The 25120-nt window shown below is 42.3% G+C and overlaps 1 protein-coding gene across 2 annotated transcripts in view; it reads right to left on the bottom strand.

Moving 5' to 3' along the window:
• DISC1 (DISC1 scaffold protein) overlaps window positions 1-25120 on the bottom strand; it is a 352385-nt gene that overhangs the window by 12423 nt on the left and 314842 nt on the right. The window contains exons 11-12 of one of the 2 annotated variants that reach the window (XM_004281592.3): window positions 19432-19708; window positions 1645-1762 (exon numbers count right to left, since the gene is read on the bottom strand). In XM_004281592.3, coding sequence (XP_004281640.2) covers window positions 1645-1762; window positions 19432-19708 — 395 coding nt within the window. Of the gene's footprint in view, window positions 1-38; window positions 1763-19431; window positions 19709-25120 lie in introns of those variants that run through there. The other variant, XM_049696800.1, reaches the window with a different exon arrangement.

Genomic DNA, 25120 nt, shown 5'->3' with positions numbered 1-25120 from the left:
GCGTCTCCCTCCCTCCCTATCCCACCCCTCTAGGTGGTCACAAAGTACCGAGCTGATTACCCTGTGCTAAAAGTATCTTATTTATACACAGCTCTGTCTCTTCTCAGCCTCTTCCCTACCACCCAACCCTGTTCAGGAGAAAACCCCATTCCCTAGAATCAAACTAACCTTCTGGAAAATTTCTAAACAAGAGACTAACACAGACCCTGACTGCAGCTCTCAGAACTGCTACCTGAGCCCACCACAAGCTGGAGGGATTTCCCACTGAGGAACAAGCCCACCTGCTAGACTGCAGCCAGGAACCGCTCTGTATGCACTGGCCGTCTGTAGGGCTTTGCTCCCAGGTACTCACAGCCGGTTACCTGCCCATCTGCTGGAGGTCGTGCCACCTTACAACTGCTCAATTCTGCATGATCCATGGACGTGGAATAAACAAAAGTGCAGAACAAAAATGCTTCTACTGTTTCTTCGGCCAACTTTTTAATAAGAGCTTAAACACCAGTTTGTAAGGGGCAGGGAGTTACCAAAAACAGAACGTCTGCTTTAAAAAATCCACCTTGAGCCATGTGAAAATAATCACGGATTAAGTTGAAAAAATCTCCTGCTAAGTTTAACAAGCAAGGCAAAAGATTGAAGTTTGTAAGGAGGAAGGAAACGCAACATTGAATCTGTCATTAAACCGTGCATCTGAATACTTGTGATTAAGATTAATCCTTGACCATCCAAAGCTCCTTAAACATACACATACATTCACACACACACACACAGACTCCCGATAAAGCATGGTAAGAACGAGGATTCTAAAGAGTAAGACAGCGACGAGAAGCAAAGTCCAAAATAGCTACATTTCTCACAAATACCTCTAATAAAAGTCACACTACTGAACAGAAAGGATGAATGAATAGAGAAGTACTTTCATCTAGAGGAGTGTCAGCTTACGATTAAGTAACCGAAAAGATACAGAATGGGGCTGTATATGCCTTCATACGTCTTGCACCCACCCATCTACCCTCGAAAGAACTAGGCAGGGACACACGGAACGCACACACATATCTACATGTGATTCAGTGCTCCACCGGCTTGCACACCTAAGCCAGGAGATTCTTGTGCATCTCGGTCACTGGCAACCGGTTTTGATAAAGGTTATTTGCAGATGTGACAGGAAATGCACTGAATCTTGTACAAAGGAGTGATCCAAAGTCCTGTTACTTGTGACACTCTCCTGCCCGTTATACGGCAGAATTGTATGGAAAAGAAAACCAAAGATGGATTTGGGTTTCTCAGTATTCAGAAGGGCCCTGGAACACTGAGGCAGGCAGACCCATAACCACCTGAGCCCCACAAATCCAGCTTCACAGCCCCTGAAACTCCATTTTTCTTTGGCCTCGTCGTGTGCTTGTCTGAACTGCACTGCTAATTTTTAGCCGTCAGGTTTAATAATCAAAAATGCTGACTTACCAAAAACTAGAGAGAAACATCGCATACTGAATAATCTCAGGGATCTGAGGTGTGTTGAACTCTGAATACCAGGAGTATCTATTTGTTTGCATCTGCTGAGGCATGGGGAAACGGTATAATTTTTAAGACTTTCTCTTACAAAGTAACCTAACAGGTGCTTAATCTGCAGGAAAAAAAAAAGGATATGAATGAGATCTTCATCGTGACTGTGGATCGCAGTGTGAAGTTGATCTTCTAAGTATAATAATTTCTTGCCAATGGCTTCACATTTTTCTCCAAGTTCTGCCGAAAGGACGTAAGATTCCTGGCCAGAAAAAAAGAAAAAGATCACTCATAAACTACAGAGTTTTTCAGGGCTGTGAACACATCTGTGATTTATCCAATGGTCCACAAAGGGAAGACTCCCCTACAGAGCTGCACCAGCTCCTGCAGCCCATTAGAATCATGCCGGAACCTCTGTCTCCCCTGGAGGTCATTCTTGAGAATGACAATTTCAGGTTATTACCGAATGATCAGCTGTGTCTACATAGCTCCACAGTTGACCTCCCTCATCCGGTCATTTCAAAGACCTATTTCCAGTACATCAACCCCTAAAGTGGATTTATCAAAGGGGAAGCCTGGGTCTTCAAGCCGCATCCATGGGCAAACTCACACTAAAATAGGAATGCTAACCAAAGAGGGACTGGGCAAGTCATGAGAGCAACTGAGCTGACCTGTGAGAACAAAGAGATGTTCCTCTAGGGGTACAGGAATCTAACAGGACACTGAACGTTGTTCGCATGCTGTCACAGTCCCTGAAAGCTAGAATATTGAGGAGACTTTAAATGCCACGAGGCGTGTGTTATATGTACAGCTGCTGCCACTGCCGGCGTAGGTATTGATTTTCCCTCTCCCTCACCAGAGTGTAAGCCCCATAAAAGCAGGAAGAATGAATGTCAAGCCCCGGAAGAGCCCAGGCAATGATGTCTTGCTAGCTGCTGGGTCCAGAGCTCCTGGCACAGTGTCAGACACATGGTAGGCACATGGCATTCATTTGTTCCATGAATGAGTAGCCAAGTCTGGGAGCTCCCTCCTTCTCAAGTGTTTCCCCTTCATACTTGTATTCTACACATGAACCAGCAGAGAGCCCTCTTTATGTCACTTTCCTGTACAAAACCACCACATGGAGAACAGTATAGAGGTTCCTTTAAAAACTAAAAATAGAGTTACTGTATGATCCAGCAATCCCACTCCTGGGTACATATAGAAAACTCTAATTCGAAAAGAAACACACACCCCAATGTTCACAGCAGCACCATTCACAATAGCCAAGACATGGAAGCAACCTAAATGTCCATCCACAGAGGAATGGATAAAGAGGATGTGGTACATATATACAATGGAATATTACTCAGCCATAAAAAAGAATGAAATAATGCCGTTTGCAGCTACATGCATGGACCTAGAGATGATCACACGAAGTGAAGTAAGTCAGACAGAGAAAGATAAATATCACAAGATATCACTTATATGTGGAATCTAAAATATGACATGAACTTATCTATGAAACAGAAACAGACTCACAGACATAGAAAACAAACATGGTTACCAAAGGGGAAAGGGAGGGGGAGATAAATTAGGAGTGTGCGATTAACATATACACACTACTATGTATAAAATAGATACACAACAAGGACCTACTGTAGAGCACAGGGAACTATATTCAATGTCTTATAATAACCTATAATGGAAAATAATCTGAAAAAGAATATATATATGTGTGTGTGTATATATATATATATATCTGAATCACTTTGCTGCACACCTGAAACTAACACAACATTGTAAATTAACTATATTTCAATTTAGAAAAGCCACCGCAGAGCAGAGTCGGAACCCTGCCCTCCTACATCCTGGCGCTAGGCCCACACTTCATTCCGTGCCCTCTGTTCTCTTATGTACCACCAAACCTGGAACTGACCCCACTGCCTTCCGTCACATGAGTCTTCCTGCCTGTGCCCCTCCTCCAACTGTGTCTGAACCCCAGCGGTTCCTTCAAGGCCCCAAACAGTGCTTCCACCTGTAGCACAGATTCTGACATGCATCAGTTTCTCACAAGTGATTGTAAACTCCCTGTGGGCAGGGCCTCAGGGTAATGCCTGGCATCTAGAGGGCCATGGATTTTTAAAAGAAAAGAATAAACAATGTCAAGAGAATAAGGAAAGAAAAGAGAGAATCTTAGAATAAAGGCAAAGGAAAAAAGCAGCACTGTGCTTGGCGAGATAAGCCAGACAGAGAAAGACAAATATTGTATGATGTCACTTATATGTGGAATCTAAAAAAACTGAACTTGTAGAAACAGAGAGTAGAGCAGTGGTCGCCAGGGCCTGGGGGTAGGGGAGTTGGAGAAAGGATGTTAAGAGTATGAACTTGCAGTTAGAAGATGAATAAATTCTGGAGATCTAATGCACAGCAGAGTGATTATAGTCAACAATACTGAATTACATACTTAAAAAATGCTAAGAGGGCGTCCCTGGTGGCGCAGTGGTTGAGAGTCCACCTGCCGATGCAGGGGACAAGGGTTCATGCCCCGGTCCGGGAAAATCCCACATGCCATGAAGCGGCTGGGCCCATGAGCCATGGCCACTGAGCCTGCGCGTCCGGAGCCTGTGCTCCGCAACGGGAGAGGCCACAACAGTGAGAGGCCCGCATACTGCAAAAAAAAAAAAAAAATGCTAAGAGACTAGATTTTTTTTTTATTGGAGTATAATTGCTTTACAGTGTTGTGTTAGTTTCTGCCACACAGTGAAGTGAATCAGCCATACGCATACACACATCCCCTCCCTCTTGGACCTCCCTCCCCCCGCCATCCCACCCAACTAGGCCATCACAGAGCACCAAGCTGAGCTCCCTGTGCTACACAGCAGGTTCCTACTAGCTAGCTATTTTCCACATGGTAGCGTATTTATGTCAAACCTAATGTTCTCACCACAAAAAAGAAATGATAAGTATGTGTCGTGACAGAGGTGTTAGCTAAAGCTACAGTGGTCATCAATTGCAATATATAAATGTATCAAATCAACACGATGTACACCTTAACTTACACAGTGTTATATGTCAGTTATATCTCAATAAAAATATAATAAATAAACATGCAGCAAAAAGTGAGCTCAGAATTGAAAAGTAACCAAATGTAAAAGTAATATTTTCCCATCTAATGGTGAAAGTCTTAGAAGGCATACTAAAAAGAATTTTGCATAGGAAAAACAATTAAGATAGATATTCAGATTAAACTGCAGAGTTACTACAAAAACTGCAATTAATGCCCAGCAAAAGCAACAAAATCCCCAGGTGTGGTGATATTTAGAAAGTCCTTAGAGGCCATGAGTTATATAATATTATAATTGGAGTCCAAGAATAACCATTTAACCCAGATATGTGATTTAACATTCACTATACCAACTCCAGAATGCCCTAAAGTTTATATCCCAAAGGGTCAACTACATCAGAAGAAAACAGCGCTGATTGGAACTACCCATAACTACCGTAAATACTGAAGAAGTCTAATAAGCTACAAAAAAATGTATGTACAAAAGAATTCTAGTGACAACAACATAAGATTTTGCAGACAAATGGACACAATTACACAAGAAGACATGTGAAGCGTACTTGAAGGTTTGTTTAGAACTGACCATAGCAGTGATGATGAGAAAACAGCAAATACATAAAAATCACATATACATATATATTTTACTGATCCTAAAAGTAGTAACATTATCATTCAAAGATGCAGAATTATGGAGTAGACAAATTACATGGAAGTTAAGACAATGGGCAATGAGTAACGCCACAGTCACGCATGAACTAAATGAGACATGAAGAAAGAGAACATCTGGAGAAAAATGATTGACAGCAGTGAAACCACAAGGCATACACGAAGGAAAAAAATACAGTGTTAGTGGGAAAATATATATGACTGAGAATACACTTAAAAGAGACAAAAAAGCATAGAAACAGAACGTGGAACCAAGGAATGTAAAACACTCTTCGATGGAATCAAATGATTCAATCCTTATCTTCAGGCTAAAACAAATAGAAATCTAAGCTGAATTAAATCCATTTAAAATATGTCTTTACATCTTCCTCCAAACATATAATCCCTGCCTATTTTCCTTTTAAAATTATGTACAAATTGATAGTGATTGTATGAATTCGGGAAAGTAATTTAAGACCATGTAGCAAAACTTTAACTGTTTATACTCTATGATCCAATATTCCCCTTTCTGGAATCTATCAAAAAGAAAATTTATATATTTAAATTTAAATAATTTTTATTAATCATTTTAAATAAATATAGAAAAATGTCTATCATATATGTTAAATAATAATTTATTATTATTTTAGTAACGCAAAAGTAATTGCATTGAGTACAAGAAAGAGGAAATAACATAAATGTCCAATGATAAAGGGGACAGTTAAAATAAGTCCTGGTATATTCAATTTGTATTTAGCCATTAAAACCATTTTAATACAAGAATATTTAATGATGAGGAAATACTCAAACAGGCAAAGCACTAAAATATTAACAATTATTTGAAGGGGCAGCATTATAGCACATTTTTCTTTTCTTTTCTATACGTTGTTGTATTTTCCACATCTCTGAAAAAATAATAAAGAAAAAAGTTACTAAGAACACTAACTCAAGCCATAATGGAAAAGTATGGAAGAAATACAACTGAATATTTTTAAAAAACAATTTTGAAGATTAAAAAGCACAAGACATAGAAAACAAACTTATGGTCACCAAAGGAGAAGGGGGGATAAATTAGGAGTATGCAGTTAACAAACTACTCTACATAAAACAGATAACCAACAAGGACCTACTGTAGAGCACAGGGAACTCTGTTGAATATCTTATAATAACCTATAATGGAAAATGTTTTATATTTTCCATTTTTTTTATATTTTATGTTTTATATTTGTTTTATATGTTTTATATTTATGTTTATTTATATTATGTTTATAATGTTTTATATTTTCCATAACTGAATCATTTTGCTGTATACCTGAAACTAATACAACACTGTAAATCAACTATAACTCAATAAAAAAATAAAGACTAAAAAGCGCAAAGAGGCGTAAGGAAACAAACTCAGCGAGATCAAGGTTCTCTGACAGTAACAGAAGATCTGCTTGGCATTCTCTCGTAGGGCTGCTCCTCCAGGTTACAGAATCCCCATCAAGTTCCTGCACAAACCACTACGGACAGATCCTGATCCTGTATTGAAAGGATACCGAGTGTGACCTGGGTGAGTATTATTTGAGTGGTTTATGGCTTTACCATAATGCTCTCACAGGGAATCTTGGGAATGACATTAGTTTAAGACCTAAACTGAGAAGTGACAGCTGATGAAGGGCAGATTTACATATTTTATCAATCTGATGAAAAATTCCACTCCATCCAAAGAAATCCCATCTGTCCACAGAGGGCAGGACTGGACCAGAGTCACGAGCATCAGGTGGACAAAGTTGTAGAGGTCCTGCCTGTGAACCCTACCCTGGAGCGGCCGGGCAGAGCTTCATTGTCATTTCCATGCTGTGCCCAGGCATGACGGAGTGTGTGTCCAGCCACAGCGGTATGGCCTTCAGAACCTTTCCTCTCTGCTGTCAAGAGACAGTTTATTACTTCTCCCCCTTGAACATGGCTGGGCCTTTAAGGATCCTCCGATGAAAAGAACACGGTAGAGGTGACATGCCTGACTTCCAAGGCTAGATCATAATAGTTGATATGTCTCTCAGCTCACTTGCCCTGGAACCCATCCTTCATGTTGTGAGGAAGCCCAAGGAAGCCCAAGCCACCTGGACAGGCCAGGTGTAGGCATCAGGTTGAGAGCCCCAACTAAGGACCCAGCCAACAGCCACGTACGGTAGGAACTGAGCCTTCAGACAATTCCAGGCTCCACCTTCAAGCTATCCAGCGAACACTCAGACATTACGGGGCAGACAGCCCTCCCCGCGGATTCATGCCTATAATAAATGTTTTTTTTAAGTCACTGAGTTGGGGGTGATTTGTTATGCAGCCACAGTAGCTAAAACAGCACGATACATGGGTATACCCCACACAGGAGCCTGCCTGGATGGACAGGACCTTTGCAAATGCTAGCAGGAAGTACTCCCTCACCAGTCCCTAGACCCACCGGATCTTGAAGTTCACTAAAGTGCTAATGGTCTGACTTGTCTCAGGGTGGGCAGCCAGCTGAGAACTGTGGCTATGAGGCCGAGAAGTGTGAGAAAGAGATTTCAATGAGTGGCCACCGCTGTTGGTCACTGGTCCCCAGATCCCTGGCTCCTGGTCGAATGTGCAGGAGCAGATTCTGAACACCATATTTGCTTAGCATGTAACCAATGAGACCTTGCTTCCTTCTAGCTTTGGGGAAAATGACTCTTTAGTGGACACGGCACAGCAAAATGCTTCCATCACAAGAGGCAGAAGGGTAAGACACGAGTGAATTCCTGTCTCGGGATCTCACACCCCCCTTGGGGGCACACTCACTGCCTGGGATGAAGGACGAAATCGCTGCCCTATTTAAATGATTGCATCCTCCTGGGAATATGAGTGTGTGTGTGTGTGTGTGTGTGTGTGTGTGTGTGTGTGTGCGCGTGCGTGCTACAGTCACCCGGGATGGCAGGTCTCTTCAGGAAGCATAAAGCCTGTTACCACTGGTTTCTCTCTTGCTGTGAGAACACTTTTCTCAAGTGTGTCCTTTTAAGCCAGTGGGTTTTAGGCTCACTCTGCAGAGAACCCCCTGGCAGGAAAGCAGGGGCTTTACTGTCAATTCTACCCCACTCTCTCATTTTATCCATATTATTTGTCTAAGCCAGAGTGGAAAGTTAAAAATAAAAAGGGAAATAGGAGCTATTGAAGGGCTTTTGTTTGCTTGTTTAACAGAAAGGAAACTTCTTTTCAAAAAACTTGTCCTTCAATAGATCTTCAGAAACAGCGGCATTTCTCTTTAAGCCAAAATAGTGACCTGTAAGTCAGGTGCACTGCTCTGGAGGCCCCAGCTTGGGATGTAACTGCAAGAAAGTGGAGCCCCTCATTTTCGCTTCCACCTGTTTCCCAGGAAGTCAAATGCCAGCATTTACAAAGGGCCACCTCAGTCAGGGCTGCTAAGAATGTCACGAGCCCGCCCCGGAACACCTTCACACCTAGAAGCAGAGGGAATTGGAGCTGGCGGGGGGCTAGGAACCTCAGCCCCATCTAGTTGAGTTCCCCCTTATACACACATTGAAGGCGTCTCCAAGAGTCCTGTGACTTGCTGAAGGTCACACAAGGGGACAGTGGTGGGTTGGGGTCCAAGATGCAGGTCTCCCCACATCTAGCCAGCTCTTTCTTCTGGATCTGACTTGTGGGGGGAAACACAGAAAGGGATCTGTGTTGGGCTGGCCCAGGGTGGGAATGTGGGGGCTACAAAGTGATGACAGAAAGAAATCAGAGAAGCAAACGGCGCCTGAAGATGTCTCTTCTCCTCCCTTTCCTCCCTCAGAACTCTGCAAAGTCTGCTCTGATTCCCAGAAGGCTCACCCTCACCCAGTTAGGTGGTCCCTCCACGACTTGGATACACATCACCTAGAAGTGGCGATTATGGTAACCAGGACAACAGTGATGAGCGAGGGACCTTTGGTCCCCATGCCCATGAAACACAAGGCTGGAAGCAGAAGACAGCAGGGGAGTGTCACTTGGGAAGGACCGTGAGTTTCTTCTTTCTGAATAAGAATATGACAGCTTTGACTGCCCATCGTTCGCATTGCCTTGCTAGATTCCCAATGAACATTCTCTGAACCACATCCAGCAGCTCTTCATGCACGCGGCTCTTCTCAGCGTGAAATTGGTAACGTTTGCTTTCACTTTATTATTTAATTAAATGTGGCACACAAAAAAAAAACCCTACATCACTACATGACGGATACTCGAAAATTAAAATATCACCCACTACAAAGTCATTGGTATTCGTAGCTGAAATGGAGTTTTGTAGGATTTGCAATACCGAATGGACAAAGTACAGGTTTGTTCGGCATTTCAAAGTGGCTTTGAAAACCCTCCAGTAATTCGTCCCATCAGGCAGTCTTTTCAGCCATTCAAATTATTATTTTTTCTTTCTATACATCCATTCCATCGTTTAGCCCTAGGAGTAACTATTTTCCCCCTGCGCCAGAATGAAAGAAGCAGTACCAGGAAAAAGGCCTCTTAATGCGCCTTTCTTCCCTCCTCGGCCTGGCTAATGCTCCCTCTCGCTTCCCTCCAGGCAGGCTCCTGGATCCCTGAATCTCCTACCACCTCAACTCTGGGCTACGAGTGTTCCTCCAGCACCACGAACAGAACTTCTTCCGCACGTATATACCTGCCTGTCTCCCCAGCTACACGGTAGCAGAATGCGGTCCTGCCATCCCTGGAGCTCCAGTGCCACCTGCCTAGTTCTCAAAAGATGCTCAGGACACATTTGTCAAAGCAAGGAATGGAGAATTCTTTTTCGCCACGTCTCGAGGAAGCGATGCTGTTTCTCAGCCTGCCTTAGCCAAGGCCGCCTCTCACCAAGTGTGAAGAGCCTGGCAGAGACAGTAAGACCTCTCTGAACAGTTCCTTTCTCTGGAGGCAGCCAAGAGCAGCCTCGCCTGGGATAATTCCTTGCCTCTAGGGCAGCCGGCAGGTCCCAGGCGCCTGCCCCAGCCCTTCCGCACAAACACGCCTTTTATCGGCCTCAGGAAGAGCCCTAAATCTTCCATACCGTCCCTTCACACATGTCTGATTTGGTAGCCCTAACTCGGTCAGACAATATTTCAAAGAGAATTTGCTTAACTCACCTCATGTTCAGAACCCGTAGACTTTTGAGCGTTTGGGCAGAAATTTTCAGCTGTGTTGAATTAGACCTGATGTCAAATTTCTGTCCTGCTCACCAAACTCGGGAAGCGTGATTTAAAAGAGAAAATAGGATTTCCTTTGTTGGGAAGGATTTTCTCATTAAAATGACTTTCTAAAAACATTTATCTAGAAAAGTCTATACTCAGATCCAAAAATGCATTCAGTTGCTATGCTGAGCAGATGCCTGCACACACTGGTGAAAACCACAGTCACAGACTCTGGGGCCAGGCTCAGCAAGGAGTTTTTTACTTAGTGATTTTCCCATAAACAAGACTATGCCCTTGCCTATGAAATTTGGAAAATATCAACATTGAAAGTTTTAAAACTGGAGGACATATTGAAGCTCCCTACCAAGGGTAGGGAATATATTATATTATAATAATAATTGTTTTGATAAGAACGAGTATCTGGTGAAAACATCTCACCTAGTTACATCCAGAGTGATAAGGAAATTATATATATATAATTTTTTTTTTCCCGAATAGAAAATGTATTTGGAATAGAAACTGTTTGGGTTAAACTGCTAGTCAGGCAGGTACTGCTGTAGCTACCAACTTTACTTATGAAAGGCTACCACACCTAACAAAGCAACACTTTCAGAAATGTTATTCGTCAGCGGTGACCTGCCACACATTTGAGCAGACTGGCTCCACCTTGGGTTAAGTCATTGCATCAAGAACACTGAAGTGGCTCGTGTTTTAAAATGTTGTCAAAAGTAGTTCTAAAGGCAGAGGCAGTACGATGTCTGGAATGACATCAAGTAGTAGAACGAGAAAAGCCTGATAACTGAAGTAAGAAGTCTTGCTATGATTTAAAAATTAATCTGAGGAAATCAACAAGTACCCTTCGGGTCTATATATCATGTGGGAAATGCACTGTGCTGGGTGCTGTGCTTAAGGAACCCATCAGTACAGACGAATGGATAAACAAGATGTGGTACATATATACAATGGAGTATTACTCAGCCATGAAAAAGAATGAAATAAGGCCATTTGCAGCAACATGGATGGACCTAGAGACTGTCATACTAAGTAAAGTCAGATAGAGAAAGACAAATACCATGTGATATCACTTATATGTGGAATCTAAAAAAATGATACAAATGAACTTATTTACAAAACAGAAACAGACTCACAGACATAGAGAAAAAACTTATAGCTATCAAAGGGGAAGGAGGGGAGGACGGATAAATTATGAGTTTGGGATTAACATATATACACTACTATATAAAGCGAGAAAGAGGCATGGACATATATACACTACCAAACATAAGGTAGATAGCTAGTGGGAAGAAGCCGCATAGCACAGGGAGATCCGCTCGGTGCTTTGTGACCGCCTGGAGGGGTGGGATAGGGAGGGTGGGAGGGAGGGAGACGCAAGAGGGAAGAGATACGGGAACATATGTATATGTATAACTGATTCTCTTTGTTATAAAGCAGAAACTAACACACCATTGTAAAGCAATTATACCCCAATAAAGATGTTAAAAAATAAATAAAATAAAATAAAATAGATAAACAACAAGGACCTACTGTATAGCACAGGGAACTCTACTCAATATCTTATAATAACCTATAATGGAAAAGAATCTGAAAAAAAAATATATATATATATAACTGAATCACTGTGTTGTATACCTGAAACATTGTAAATCACCTATTCTTCAATTTAAAAAAAAAAGAAAAAAAAGAACTTGTCAATAGTTCCCATGCTTGCCAGGACCCATGTTCCCATGCTTCCCTGTGGTGTAAGGGAAGGTCCCCACCTTGGACATCCCACTCTGTGTCCAACTACCCTGCTCGGATCCTTATTTTCCTTGGTCGTGTAATAAGGAATCAGCAATAGTTGCCTATCCCTAAAAATGTCTAATTCCTGCAATGAAATTCACAGGCTACATCATAAAGAAAGGACAGGTGACGGAGCAGTCTGCATTTACAGACTGCTGAGCCATAGAAATACTTAAGTTTAAAAATCAATTAAAATCCCTGCATGCGCACATACATCCTTACCCACCAAAGACGCGGCTTGAGCCTCAAGATGTTTGTTCTGTGGTTAAGGTTCATTCCCTCTCCTATAGCTTGAGGTAAACCAGATGTGATTACCACCATCCGTGAGCTTAGCTGATGCATTAAAGCATTTCCTTAGTTCGCTATTAAAATCACAGCCTTAAATATGTTTCTCTGGGCTGTTTTCCAAAATATTTGCTTGGCAAATACATTCCAGAAATGTTATATGGTTTTCCCTTTTTTTAATTGCCCACATAAAGAATATTTACCTCAAACTCCTGTCCAATACCACAAAGAGTATCTTTCACATCTATTTGAAATAGCTTTTGTAAGTATGCGTGTTTTCACATAAATGCTGAGTTCTGCAGTCATAATGTAATGCCAATAAGCAGAGAGGCACACATTAAGACACTAACGGTACATCATTACTACTCCATATAATACAAGTATTCATCCAACTATTCAAATTATATGGTTACACCCTCAGTAAGTGGGCATTTTTTTTTAAAGGCATCCAGATGTTGTCAGTGGTAAGGAAAGCATCCGAAATATTTAGATGTCTTTAGATCAGAACGAGCAATGAATTGTCTTCAAGTATCTGCACGCTTATTACAAAGAAAAGTTCTGAAGCATTAACAGAACCAAGGATATGGATGAAAGAAGAAATGGCCTGATAATTCATGTATGCTCATCGGCCTGTGGTTTCTAGTTCACGTGAAGGGCGAGCTTCAGAAAGCTGTATTTCCTATTCCATGATCACGTGAGAGAATTTGGTCTGCTTCCGTTTTACACCAATGTTGTGTAAGGCCAAACTCTGTTAGAATCTTCGGAGGAAAAATCTATTTGTAAATGAGATTCATAGCATTAGCAAATACCTAAATAGTCTCTATTTAACACAAGGGTTCAGATTCTGGGGATAGTGACATCAAACCCTAAGACCTTTTTGTATGAGGAAATGAAAACAGAACACCTTTGGGGGCATTGCATTTCAGGGGATGTGCCCTGCCAACGGCCTGTTGCTCAGAAATATTGAACTAAAAGGAGGACAGAATCAAATACCAACTTTTATCTGTGTTCATCTTAGATTAAAATTTTTTTGAATTTCTAAATGCTTTTTGTGAACTATGCAACTATGAGATGACTAGAATTACTGCTTTTAACAGACTGTTAGTTCACTTTCCAGAAAAGCCTGGATTAAACATCTCTCAGCTACTCAAAGGAAAACACTGCATATTCGTTAGACCAGCCGCCTGTGCTGTAAGTACCATAACTCAATCCTCACCAGCCAGCCGGTGACCAGCCTCTATCCACCCCTCAGTGTTCATCAATGAGTGACAAGGAATTTCCAAGGTGAAGGAGGCTCCGAGGGCCCCGAGGCTGTCTTCTTCAGAAGCACAGAACTATTTTTAATTAGTGGAAGAAGTCACAGTTAGGCCCTGGAGCAAAGAAAGTGGTTTCGTAATTTTCCAAAAGCAGGGAAAGCAGCAGATCCGAGGCACCCATTTAGTCTCCTTGGGCAGGAGGCTGGCAAGCTAACATTAATTAACTGAGAGAACCGGCATGAACCAGTTAACTGAAGGCCCAGAAGCCTCTTCTTCCCACCTGCCAGGTGTCCTGGGCTCTGCTCCGCCGCCCCCCCCCCCCATCAAAGGCAGGGGCCAAGGCCAGGGCCGGGACGTAGCCTGTGAGCCTGCCAACTTCCGATCCTATTAGTGGAGCTGTTTCTAAACCTACTGATGCCCAGTCGCACTTAAATTAATTACATAATTAAAATAAATACTATGTAAAGCAATGAAATGTTAGTGGGAAAAGAAGGGGAGTTCTTGTCTCTACATAAACCAAGTTGAAAACCTTGGGAAAACTCAACAATATTTAAGAGAGGGAGAGAGAGGGGGAAACTGAGGACTGTTTTGCAAGTGTTCTTGAAATTTCCAGTCCTCTTTAAAGAAATGCAAACTGGTAGTTGTAGATGGTGCATTATTGGTGAGGGTTCTGCAAGAATGGCCACGGGAAAAGCCATTCAGGAAGACCTATACAAACAAAAAGCCTTGGTCTTATAGCAAACTTAAAAAAAAAAAAGTTTAAAATGCACATGTATCATTTTTTATGATTCTCTGGCTTTTTCATTAATCAACCAATTACCAATCCTGATGGCAGCCTGATTGCTTCTACTGCTCTACTCTTGGGCTAAGGAGGATGGGTTTGCAACACGAAATACTAAATTGTAGAGAAGGTGGAATTTCTCTTCACACCCAAGCTTTTTGCTTTCTCCCCAGACACAAAAAGAGTAAAAGCAGCTGATGAGCGAGTGAGCAGTCCTCCCCACCCCCGGGGGTTGTCTCATAAGTTCCAAGGTGTAAGAACGATCAAGACATGTAGTTCAGGACCTGCTCTTTCAACCCCGCTTCGGTGGGGAGGCTGCTGCCCCTCTGAGAGCTCAAGGGAGCCGGGAAGTGAGAGCAAAGAGAGAGAATCAGGTCTGCATCTGTCAGGACCAAAGATGAAGCCCTTTGACCACTTCAGATGTTTCTAGAATTAGAAACCAGTTTAAGATGGTGAGGACACACATCTTCACCCCAGATCCATTTTTCCAGCTTTCTTTTCTTGTGAAATGGAGTAAAAAGGAATCGGGAGACATCAACAATCATTTCTGGAGACCCATATAATACATAAAACTGGAAATCAACTAGACTTCCATAAAAAAATAAAAATGAAAAACATAAAGCTACCCTGTGTCTTATTGCTAATTCCTTTCACCGCAGACATCTTAACCCTGGCTACTCAAATCCTGCATGAGATGGCTCAAAGCTGCTGGATCTTTTTTTGGCCTCTTTGAGCCTCTTTGGTGGCAGCTACTGGCTGGGAAAGGAAGCAGCTGGAGGCTGGGAGGGTGACGCTGTCCGGGGGAACTCTGCAGGAGGGGAGCCCACTCTGTAGTAAAAACAGAAAGCACCCCAGCAGCGCAGGCTGCAGACAGGAAAGAGACAATTACGCAGGTATAATGGCCAGTACAGCGAGTACAAAAGAGCAACTTCAGAGCAGAGGAAGCTAGCTCACTGATTTCCCCAGCTCCTGTCTGGCCCCCATGCAATTTCTGTAATGTCTATAAAGCAGAGGCAAGGGCACCTGATCGTTTCCAGGGTCCGAGAAAAGGCTTGCAGGAGAGCTGTAATGAAACTGAAAAAGAAGAGGGCTCTCACCACTGGGGAAGCGCAAGAGAAAGCTGGCCCTTCGCCCTGTGGCTGACTTCCTCGGTAACAAAGCTCCCAGCAAATTACTATGCCTTAATGGGCCCAGCTGTAAAATGGGGAAAATGGTGCTGAGAAGCCCGGTGGGACCCTAAACACAGCAAAATCTTTCATTAATGACAAAGCACTTGTTATAACCAGTGCAATCAAAATGCACGCACCCACGTGGGGCAGACGCGCACAGGGAAGGCTTTGAAAATCCATCTCCCTGTGGACCTTCCTAAGAAGTCAGCAATTTTTCATGGAAGATTCGGGTTAAAAAGAAATTGACTGGCTTCGGGGCATCATATGCTTCAGTAGAGAAACCCGGGCAGGGTGGCCAGACCCAGCAGGGAGTTCCACAGCCAAACCAGCTCACAGCTGCAAAGCAAACAGACACTGTAGCCAGGGGATAAACACACAAGGACCCAGCCTTCAATGACTCCCTAGAAACCGAGGCAGGAAAACAAAAACACCTTCCGAATGAGACCCTTGGTTACAGTTTGCGCCTTCAGTAGCCTGAGATCGGCCATCCAAATACAAACACGACTTTTCCTTTATTAAGCCTTTCTTTTCTTGAATATCTTCCACTGATTCATTGCTCAGCTCTGCTTTTTAATAAAGGAAGCAAGGTATATTATTTTTAAAAGGTCTTAGAGATTCTTGTGACTGCCGGAAAGAGTGATAAACACACACAAAAAACATTATTTAAGCCTCTACTATGTATGTATCGCTCACTTTTTTTTCAAATTGGGATATAGTTGCTTTACAATGTTGTGTTCGTTTCTGCTGTACAATGAAGCGAATCAGCTGTACTGATACATATATCCCCTCCCTCTTGGACCTCCTTCCCTCCCACCCCACGCCCACCATCTAGGTCATCACAGAGCACCGAGCTGAGCTCCCCGAGCTATACAGCAGGTTCCCACTAGCTATCTGTTTTACACATGGTAGTGTATTTATGTCAATCTCAATCTCCCAATTCGTCCCACCATCCCCTTCCCCGCTGTGTCCACATGTCCGTTCTCAACGTCTGTGTCTCTATTCCTGCCCTGCAAGTAGGCTCATCTGTACCATTTTTCTAGATTCTACCTATATGCGTTAATATCCCTTTAGATGCTATTTTATTTAAATCTTCACAGCAGCCTCATGAGATAGTTTTCATTATCCTCATTTTTTGTTTTGTTTGTTTTTTTTAGCAGATAAGGGAATGCGCTTGTACACAGCCCGGCAGCCTCAGCTCTGCTCATTCTGCTGTACCGTCTTCCTATAGCCCCTAAGGCAAGGGCAGCCAATTCAAACATCTGTAGCCTCACTTTTAAATAGGGAGATGTTATTTTTTAAAATTATAGTCACTTTTGTAACATTACATGCAGTAGAGTTTGGGGTGTAAAGTTACAGATTTAGACATACGCACACAGTTATGCAGCCGTTACCACATTCAAGATACAGAATAGTGCTGTCACATACTGCCCCCCACCCCAGTTCCTTCATGCAGCCCTTTGTGATCGGTCCCTTCCCCCCAATCCCAATTCCTGGCAACAACTGATCTGTTTTCTGTTTCCACAATTTTGCCCTTTCCAGAAAATACCTACCATCTTAACATTCCTGCCACTCCCGAGTTCAGAAGATGCCCGCCTCCCTCTGTGAATATAAACCCAGAAAAGCAATGCAGGGACAGCACATGGGACGGGAAAGACACAGGATGGGAGATGGCACTGAGCTGGCAGGAACTTTCAAGGCCCCTCATCTCTCTCCCACCCCCAAAACTACAGAACATCCTCAGCGCTTCAGCTGGTGGAGCAGAGCTGGGGGCTCAGTCCTGGAGCTTGAAGAGGCAGCCACTGTGCTCTTCTGCTCTCAGTCACAGCCCGCACCTCCTTCCCACAGAAACTTGAAGAATCATTCTGTGATAAAGCTCTACGCCATTCATCCTTGACTCTGATTTTCCTACTTTTAAGCAAACAAGCTGTTTTCCTATAGCCAGATTGGCAGGTGCTTACAATCTTATAGAGGAGGAATAATCCTCCTATACTTAGGAGAGTCATCCCCCAGAGAGCCTGGAGGGACACATGGGCACAGCGATGAGGGAAGGAGGGAAGGAAGGAAGAAAGGAAGGAAGGGAGGGAGGGAGGGAGGGAGGGAAAGAAAGAAGGAAGGAAGAAGAAGGGAGGGAGGGAGTGAGAGAGGGAGGGAGAGAGGGAGAGGGAGGGAGAGAGGGAGGGAGGGAGAGAAGGAAGGAGGGAGGGAGGGAGGGAGGGAGAGAGGGAGAGAGAGAGGGAGGGAGGGAGGGAGGGAGAGAGGGAGGGAGGGAGAGAGGAAGGGAGGGAGGGAGGGAGAGGGGGAGGGAGGGAGGGAGGGAGAGAGGGAGGGAGGAGACTCCACTTACAAGGTCCGATCTGCTGAAACAGGCATGACCTCCAGAGGTGTTCACTGCCCCAGCAAACCCCACCATGTACCTGGCTTGGCTCCTGTCCTGGCACTGAGCTCCCGGGAGCCCCCTTTGGAGAGCCAGCCCTACCTTCAAAGACTCAGCCCCAGGGCCTGCAGTTTGTTCCACCCAGGGCTCCCTTCCCCTCACTCAGGCAGTGTGTCCCTCACACCAGAATACTCTTTGAAGCTGGTCAACTGCAACTGGCCACAAGTTTTCAACAACTGTAAGCATGAGCTCGGGCAACCAGGCTTTGTGGAGGATTCCACCTGCAGGGCCTCAGCTAACAAAGGAGTTGAGATCATTGACAGCTCAGTGTAGAGCCTAATTTTATGAGGCCAGCAGGATTCCAGAGAGTGACAACCGCCTGCTTTCTCATCAGGTTGTTCAATTCAAATATACGATCAAGTACCAACTTTCCCAGCAGTCCAGAAGACGGTGACTGTAGGCACACATTGTCAGCGAGTGTGTGCTCTGTAAAGACCATGGTCCTGCACACAGGACGGTGGGGAGGCACCCAAATGGGGTGCATTCCCTGTTGAGTCATGGCAGAGACCCAGGGAGGGGGCACAACTAATGGCAAATGTGAGATGTGAACGTGAAATGACACGTTCCTCCAGTTCCACCAAGGTTTTACTTTCTTTTAATATTCAGAACACCCAGGAATCTGGCCAGAAAAGCGCTCTAAAACCTCCTGTCATAGCATTAAAACTGGAAAAAAATTCCTGGAGCCCTTTCGTGAAAGAATCTTATTAGGGTTAGAGGGGAAAGTGGGAGAGGGGAGGGGAGAGAGGAGAGATGAACCAGGGAGAGGAGGGGTGGGGAACTCTTCTCTGTTGATCTAGGTCAGCCTTGGGGTAAAATGTTGAATAAATCTACACTTTAATTTTTAATGCATATATCACAGGCCAAGTATTAGGTTGTTTTAAATGAAAAGAGCAAATTCTAACATTCATTATGATCTTGCTTTGGCAAAAACAGTTACTGGAATATATACGTATATTTGTTTGATTCTAATGAATCGATATTGTAAGATATGGATTCTAAATACAAAATTAAATATCATATATGACATATATAATATATAGGACATACAGTAGCTATATCTTATATATGACATACATAGTGTGGGCTATATATATAGTAATTATATATTAGATTGTATATTCTAACTATAGCCATGAAATTAGAATAAAAATAGAACTAATTCTTTCCATTCTCCTATATTTTAAGCAACTTCTATAAAAATTCTACATCATTTTGTAATCATATTCAGGAGTTGTTAAATCTTTAAAGAGTCTGGGTGGTTCAGTGGGAAGCCCGCCCAGTATTTACTGCTCTCACTTGAAGTGTGGTCCCAAATCATCCCTCAGAGTAAGGCCCCTGTTGAGGCTATGAGGATGGACAGACCTCTTTCTGTTCACTGCCAGCACAGGGAGGAGAAGGGGTCAGGTGCACCTTCCACTCTTCAAATGCTTGCAAAGGGGTCTTCCTCTCATCTTCAGAGTGGGGCCTCAGGGGGATGGCCAGAGCTGTTATACAAGCACTTCCCCCTAAGTCATCCATCTGTCTCTCATCTTCTGCCAACAGGCTGCCCCTGGCCTCCTGGAGCTGCAGGCTCTGGATAAGCAACCGACAAGCTTCCAAGTCAGCTTCCCACACTTTTCCAAGCAGTGGACACTTGCAGCTAAGGCGGAGAAGAAACAAAGGCATAAAAATTAATTCAGTGATGTTTCATCATACCAAACCGATAGCTTGTCTACCTGGCTAAAAGTTAGAGTTAACAAGTTAAGTTTACATAGCGATGGATTATTTCAACCAGAAGATTCAGAGGGGCCAAATCTGTTTACCGTGAAATAAGTATAGTCCTTCTTAGCTACTTGGTCTGTAAGGCTATCCAAGATCCTAAATATTTTTCCAGACTCAGTGGCCCAATACAACATCCCCACTCATGTCTGTGCTCTAGTCCTGCTGCCTTAATTTGAGTCCCCAGACCTGCCCAACTCCCCCAGGGTAAGTACTTTTCCATGTGCTATTTCATCTGCCTAGATTGTCCCTTCTCCACCATTTTCCCTTACTAAACTCACCCAGGTAACACAAATGAGTGAAGCAGTGCAGAGGTAATATAAACCATAACAACTGATATTCAGCCTCAGTGGCAGAAAGCAATAGAGAGAAGTGAACTCTTGCTAGTAGAAAGGACATATCCCTGCACAGAGAGTCCTTCCTCAGCTCAGGGCAACTAAAGCTATGAGGAATGTAGACTCAATGTTCACAAACAATTCTGACTTTCATGGAAAGCCAAAAACCTGAAATTTTAAATGAAAGTATGTATTTTTCATCCATTCATTCAGCTTCAGGCTGGATATTTTCTATACACCTATCTTCCATTTAATAATCCTTCCTTCTACTGTGTCTAATCTGCTATTCAATTTATCTCTGTGTTCTAAATTTTAGTTGATGTATTTTTCAGTTCTATAATTTCTATTTGATTTTTAAAATATATTTCAGTTCTCTGCTGAAATTATCTATCATGTCCTCTATCTTCCTCAACATATGAATCATCATTATTTTAAAGCCTGTATCTATAAATGATGAAGCCAGAAGTAAAAAAGAAAGAATGAGACAGAAGCAATATTAAAAGAGCTAGTGTTGAGAATTTTCAAATAATTGACAAGAGACATCAAATTACACATTCGGGTAGCACTACAATCTCAAAGCAGGGAAAATCAAACTAAAAAACACACCTAGGTTCATCTTAGTGAAACTGCTGGACAACAAAGACAGATCGCAACTCTTGAAAACAGCTAGTGGGAAAAAAAGACATTCACTTCAAGGAAGTATATCGGTGACAGAAATGGTGGATGCCAGGAGGTAATAAAGCAACATCTTAAAAATCATGGGAAAAAACCTAACAATCTATAAATTACACAATTATTTTTAATTTCCTTCAAAAATAAAAGTAAAAGAAAGATATCTTCAAATAAATAAAACTGAAAGAATTCCTTGGCAGTATATCCATAATAAAGGAAATGATTCTAGCTGGAAGCAAGGACATGCATAAAGGAATGAAAAACAATGGGAAGAGTAAATGTGTGGGTAAATTTAAGTGGCTGTTGATATAAAAAACAGTAATAATAATTTCTTTTGTGATCTAAAATATATGAAGAATTAAAATACATGATAGCCAGCACAAAGAGAAGGAGGGAGTGAAAGGAATTAAAATAGTTTCAGTTCCTTGTGTTGTCCAGAAAGTAGTAAAGTGCTCATTTGTATTAAACTTTAAAAAGTCATGGATTTGGGCTTCCCTGGTGGTGCAGTGGTTGAGAGTCCGCCTGCTGATGCAGGGGATACGGGTTCGTGCCCCGGTCCGGGAAGATCCCACATGCCGTGGAGCGGCTGGGCCCGTGAGCCATGGCCGCTGAGCCTGCGCGTCTGGAGCCTGTGCTCTGCAACGGGAGGGGCCACAACAGTGAGAGGCCTGTGTACTCCCCCCCCCAAAAAAGTCATGGATTCATATTGAACCCCTTATGGTAGTCATAAAACAGAAATTAAAAGAATGTATAACTAACAAGCTTGGGAGAAATGTTTTTAAATTAAAAAATACTTAAGTATTGGTTTAGTGAAAGCAATAAAGAAGACAGGAATGAATGTGGTACAGATAGGGAAAATGGCAAAATAGAACTATTTCTTCCTTAATATATTAGGAATTACATTAAATATAAATAGATAAATACTGTATTTAAAAGTCAAAGATTTTAGACTAGGATAAAAAATTCAAAATCTAATTACATGTTGCTTACAAGAGACATACATAAATATAAGGATACAAACAGGCTGCAGACAAAAGGATGGAGATATGTCATGAAAGCATTAGTGATAAAGTGTAGTGGGGAAAGGACAGTCTTCTAAACATATGCACTACGTCAGCTGGATATCACTATAGGAAAAAGAATCAAATTCATGATTACTGGCTCATACCATGCAAACATCAATTTCAGGTGGATTGTAGATCAAAGTGTGAAAAATAAAGGAATAAAACTTCTAGAAAATAATCCAGGCATACCTTGCTTCATTTTATTGCACTTCACAAATAGTGAATTTTTCTCTTTGCAATTTGAAGGTTTGTGGCAACCCTGCATCAAGTAAGTCTATCAGCACCATTATTTTAACAGCACTTTCTTATTCCATGTCTCTGTGTCACATTTTAGTAATTCTTGCAATATTTCAAACCCTCCACCAGCAAAAAGAGTTTCAGCAAACTCGCTGAAGTCTCAGAAGATGGTTAGCATTTTTAGCAATAAAGTATTTTTTAATGAAGGTATGTATATACATTGTTTTTTAGACATAATGCTATTGCACACTTAATAGACTACAGTATAGTGTAAAAACTGAGAAAACAAAATATTCATGTGACTTGCCTATTAAAATATTTGCTTTATTGCCATGGTCTGGAACCAAACCTGCAATATCTCTGAGGTATGCCTGTGTAGGATAATATCTTTATGACTTTATAGTAAACAAAGATCTCTCCAACAGGATATAAAAAGTACTAACTATAAAGAAAACAAATGATAAATTTGACTATTAATATGAAGAACTTATATTCATCAAAAAAAAAACCACTGAGAAAATGAAATGGTAAGCCACAAAGTGGGAGAAGCTATTTGTAATACATGGAACCAGCGAAGGACTGCTTCTGGAATATAAACAGGAATCCTACAGAACAATAAGAAAGAGACAGACAACCCAATTTTTTAAAGGGCAAAGACCTGAACAGACACTTCACAAAAGAGGGCATCTAAATGGTCAATAAATACCTTATGAAAAGATGCACCATGCCATCAACCAACAGGAAAATGCACATTAAACTACAGTGTGATGTACTGCACATCATCAAGATGGCTAAAATCTAAAAGTCTGACAATACCAAGTGTCAGAGAAGGTAAAGAATGATTAGTCCTCTCCTATACTGCTGATGGAACTGTACATGAACACAGTGTCTTTGAAATCTCTGTGACAGATGTACTAATGTTAAAAATATGTCGATCACATGACCCGGCACCACGACTCCTAGTTTATACTCATGAAACGCACATATTCTCAATGTTCGCAGTAGTCATGTTCTGTAGTCACCATGAGCACTGAATGAGCAGATACTGAACCACTGCTCTCAAGGGGAAATGGAGGGTTAGCTTCCCGTGAGCCTTTGGTTACAACGTTATCATTAACTGATCCGTATATAACCTTGTTTTATGTGCGTTCCTGTTTAAAAACACCTTATTTAATATATATTGTTGATTCACTAACACTGGACTCATGGTCAGAGCACTGTAACTCAGGCCTCAACAAAGCTGACGAAACACACACGTTCTCCATACGACACATCACAGCCTTCCTGCCCTCAGGAACACCAGACAGCACGTCAGCACTGTGCTGGGGAGGGGGCCATTTGAACAGCAAAATCACCAAGAAAAAAGCACAAAGATGTGACAAACACGGCATTAACCAGACAGCAAAAAGGGCACTTGTCTACAGTATGAAAACGTTAACGAGGAAACAAAGCACTGCCTTGTTCGACCTCAGCTGGGATCGTGCACATCAGGTGACTCAAATTTTTGGCCACTCTGGGCACGTCCATGAATGACAGGGAAAGCTCTGCAGGTACTGGTTTGGGAGTTACAAATAAATCTTAGTAAGTAGACAAACTCGCAAACACAAAATCCACAAATAATGAAGATCAACTGCATACATGTATGACTGGACAACATTATGTGTAACAGCCAAAGCCTGGGAGGGAAAAGAAATGGCCATAAATAGAAGAGTGGATAAATTGTGGAATGTCCATTCATTGGAATTTTTGCAAAGAAGATGAACAAATTAGTACAATCTGCAACAATATGGCTGCATCTCAAAAACATAAGGTTAGACAAAGAGGAGGCACGAGGATTCCATTTATTTTATGTTTTTAAATATGCAAAACTAATTCATGATGTTAGACATCAGGATAGTGGCTTCCCTGGGGAGAAGAGGGGTAATGACAGGAAGAGGGGGCTGCTGGCGTAACTAGAAGTGCTTTATTTTTCTATGGTGGTAGTGATGAGTATGTTCATTTTGTGAAAATTCACCGAGCAGTATATTCACAATGTGTGCACTTTCTGATCGTGTTATACGCCAATCTAAAATTTAAAAAAGAGGGGAATTCCCTGGAGGTCCAGTGGTTAGGGATCCGCACTTCCACTTAGGGGGCACGGGTTCAATCCCTGGTCGGGGAACTAAGATCCCACATGCCACGCAGCACAGCCAAAAACAAACAAACAAAAAAACCCAACAACAATAACAGCAAAAAAACTCCTAAAGTAATAAAAAAGAGAGAAAGAGAACACAGATATCTGAGCCATGTCCTGGAGCAAGAGAGCAGGAATGGGGTCTGGTACACATGAGAAGAGACCATCCTTATTAGAAAAACTGGACTCTATTGTCCAGTTTCCTAACTGTAGCCAATTTGATACGTGACAAGTGGCATCTTGTTTGAAGCTGTGTTTCTCCACTGCAACCGCTTCACAGCCACTCAGATCTCGTCCTGTGAATTGTCTTTACCTATCCATTGCCAGTTTATTCCTTGGGTTCCCCATCCTTTTCCTAAGGCTTTTGCTGAAGAAAGCATTTTATTGCCAGTTCAATGTCTTTAATTTTTAGTCTACTGATTTTCTGTTTCTTCTTGTATCCAGTTTAACAATTTATATCTGTTACAGAAATCAATCCATTTTCTCACGGGTTTCATATGTATTGCAATGTTTGTTCATAAATTTAAAAAAATTTTTAATTAATTACTTTTTGGCTGTGTTGGGTCTTCGTTGCTGCGCGCGGGCTTTCTCTAGTTGCGGCGAGCGGGGGCTACTCTTCGTTGCGGTGCACGGACTTCACATTGCGGTGGCTTCTCTTGTTGCAGAGCACGGGCTCTAGGTGCACGGGCTTCAGTAGTTGTGGCAGGTGGGCTCAATAGTTGTGGCTCGTGGGCTCTAGAGCACAGGCTCAGTAGTTGTGGTGCATGGGCTTAGCTGCTACGCGGCATGCGGGATCTTCCCAGACCAGGGCT

The sequence above is a fragment of the Orcinus orca genome, chromosome 14, assembly GCF_937001465.1.
Source record: "Orcinus orca chromosome 14, mOrcOrc1.1, whole genome shotgun sequence".
NCBI lineage: Eukaryota > Metazoa > Chordata > Mammalia > Artiodactyla > Delphinidae > Orcinus > Orcinus orca.
This window is presented reverse-complemented; position numbering and strand designations above follow the sequence as displayed.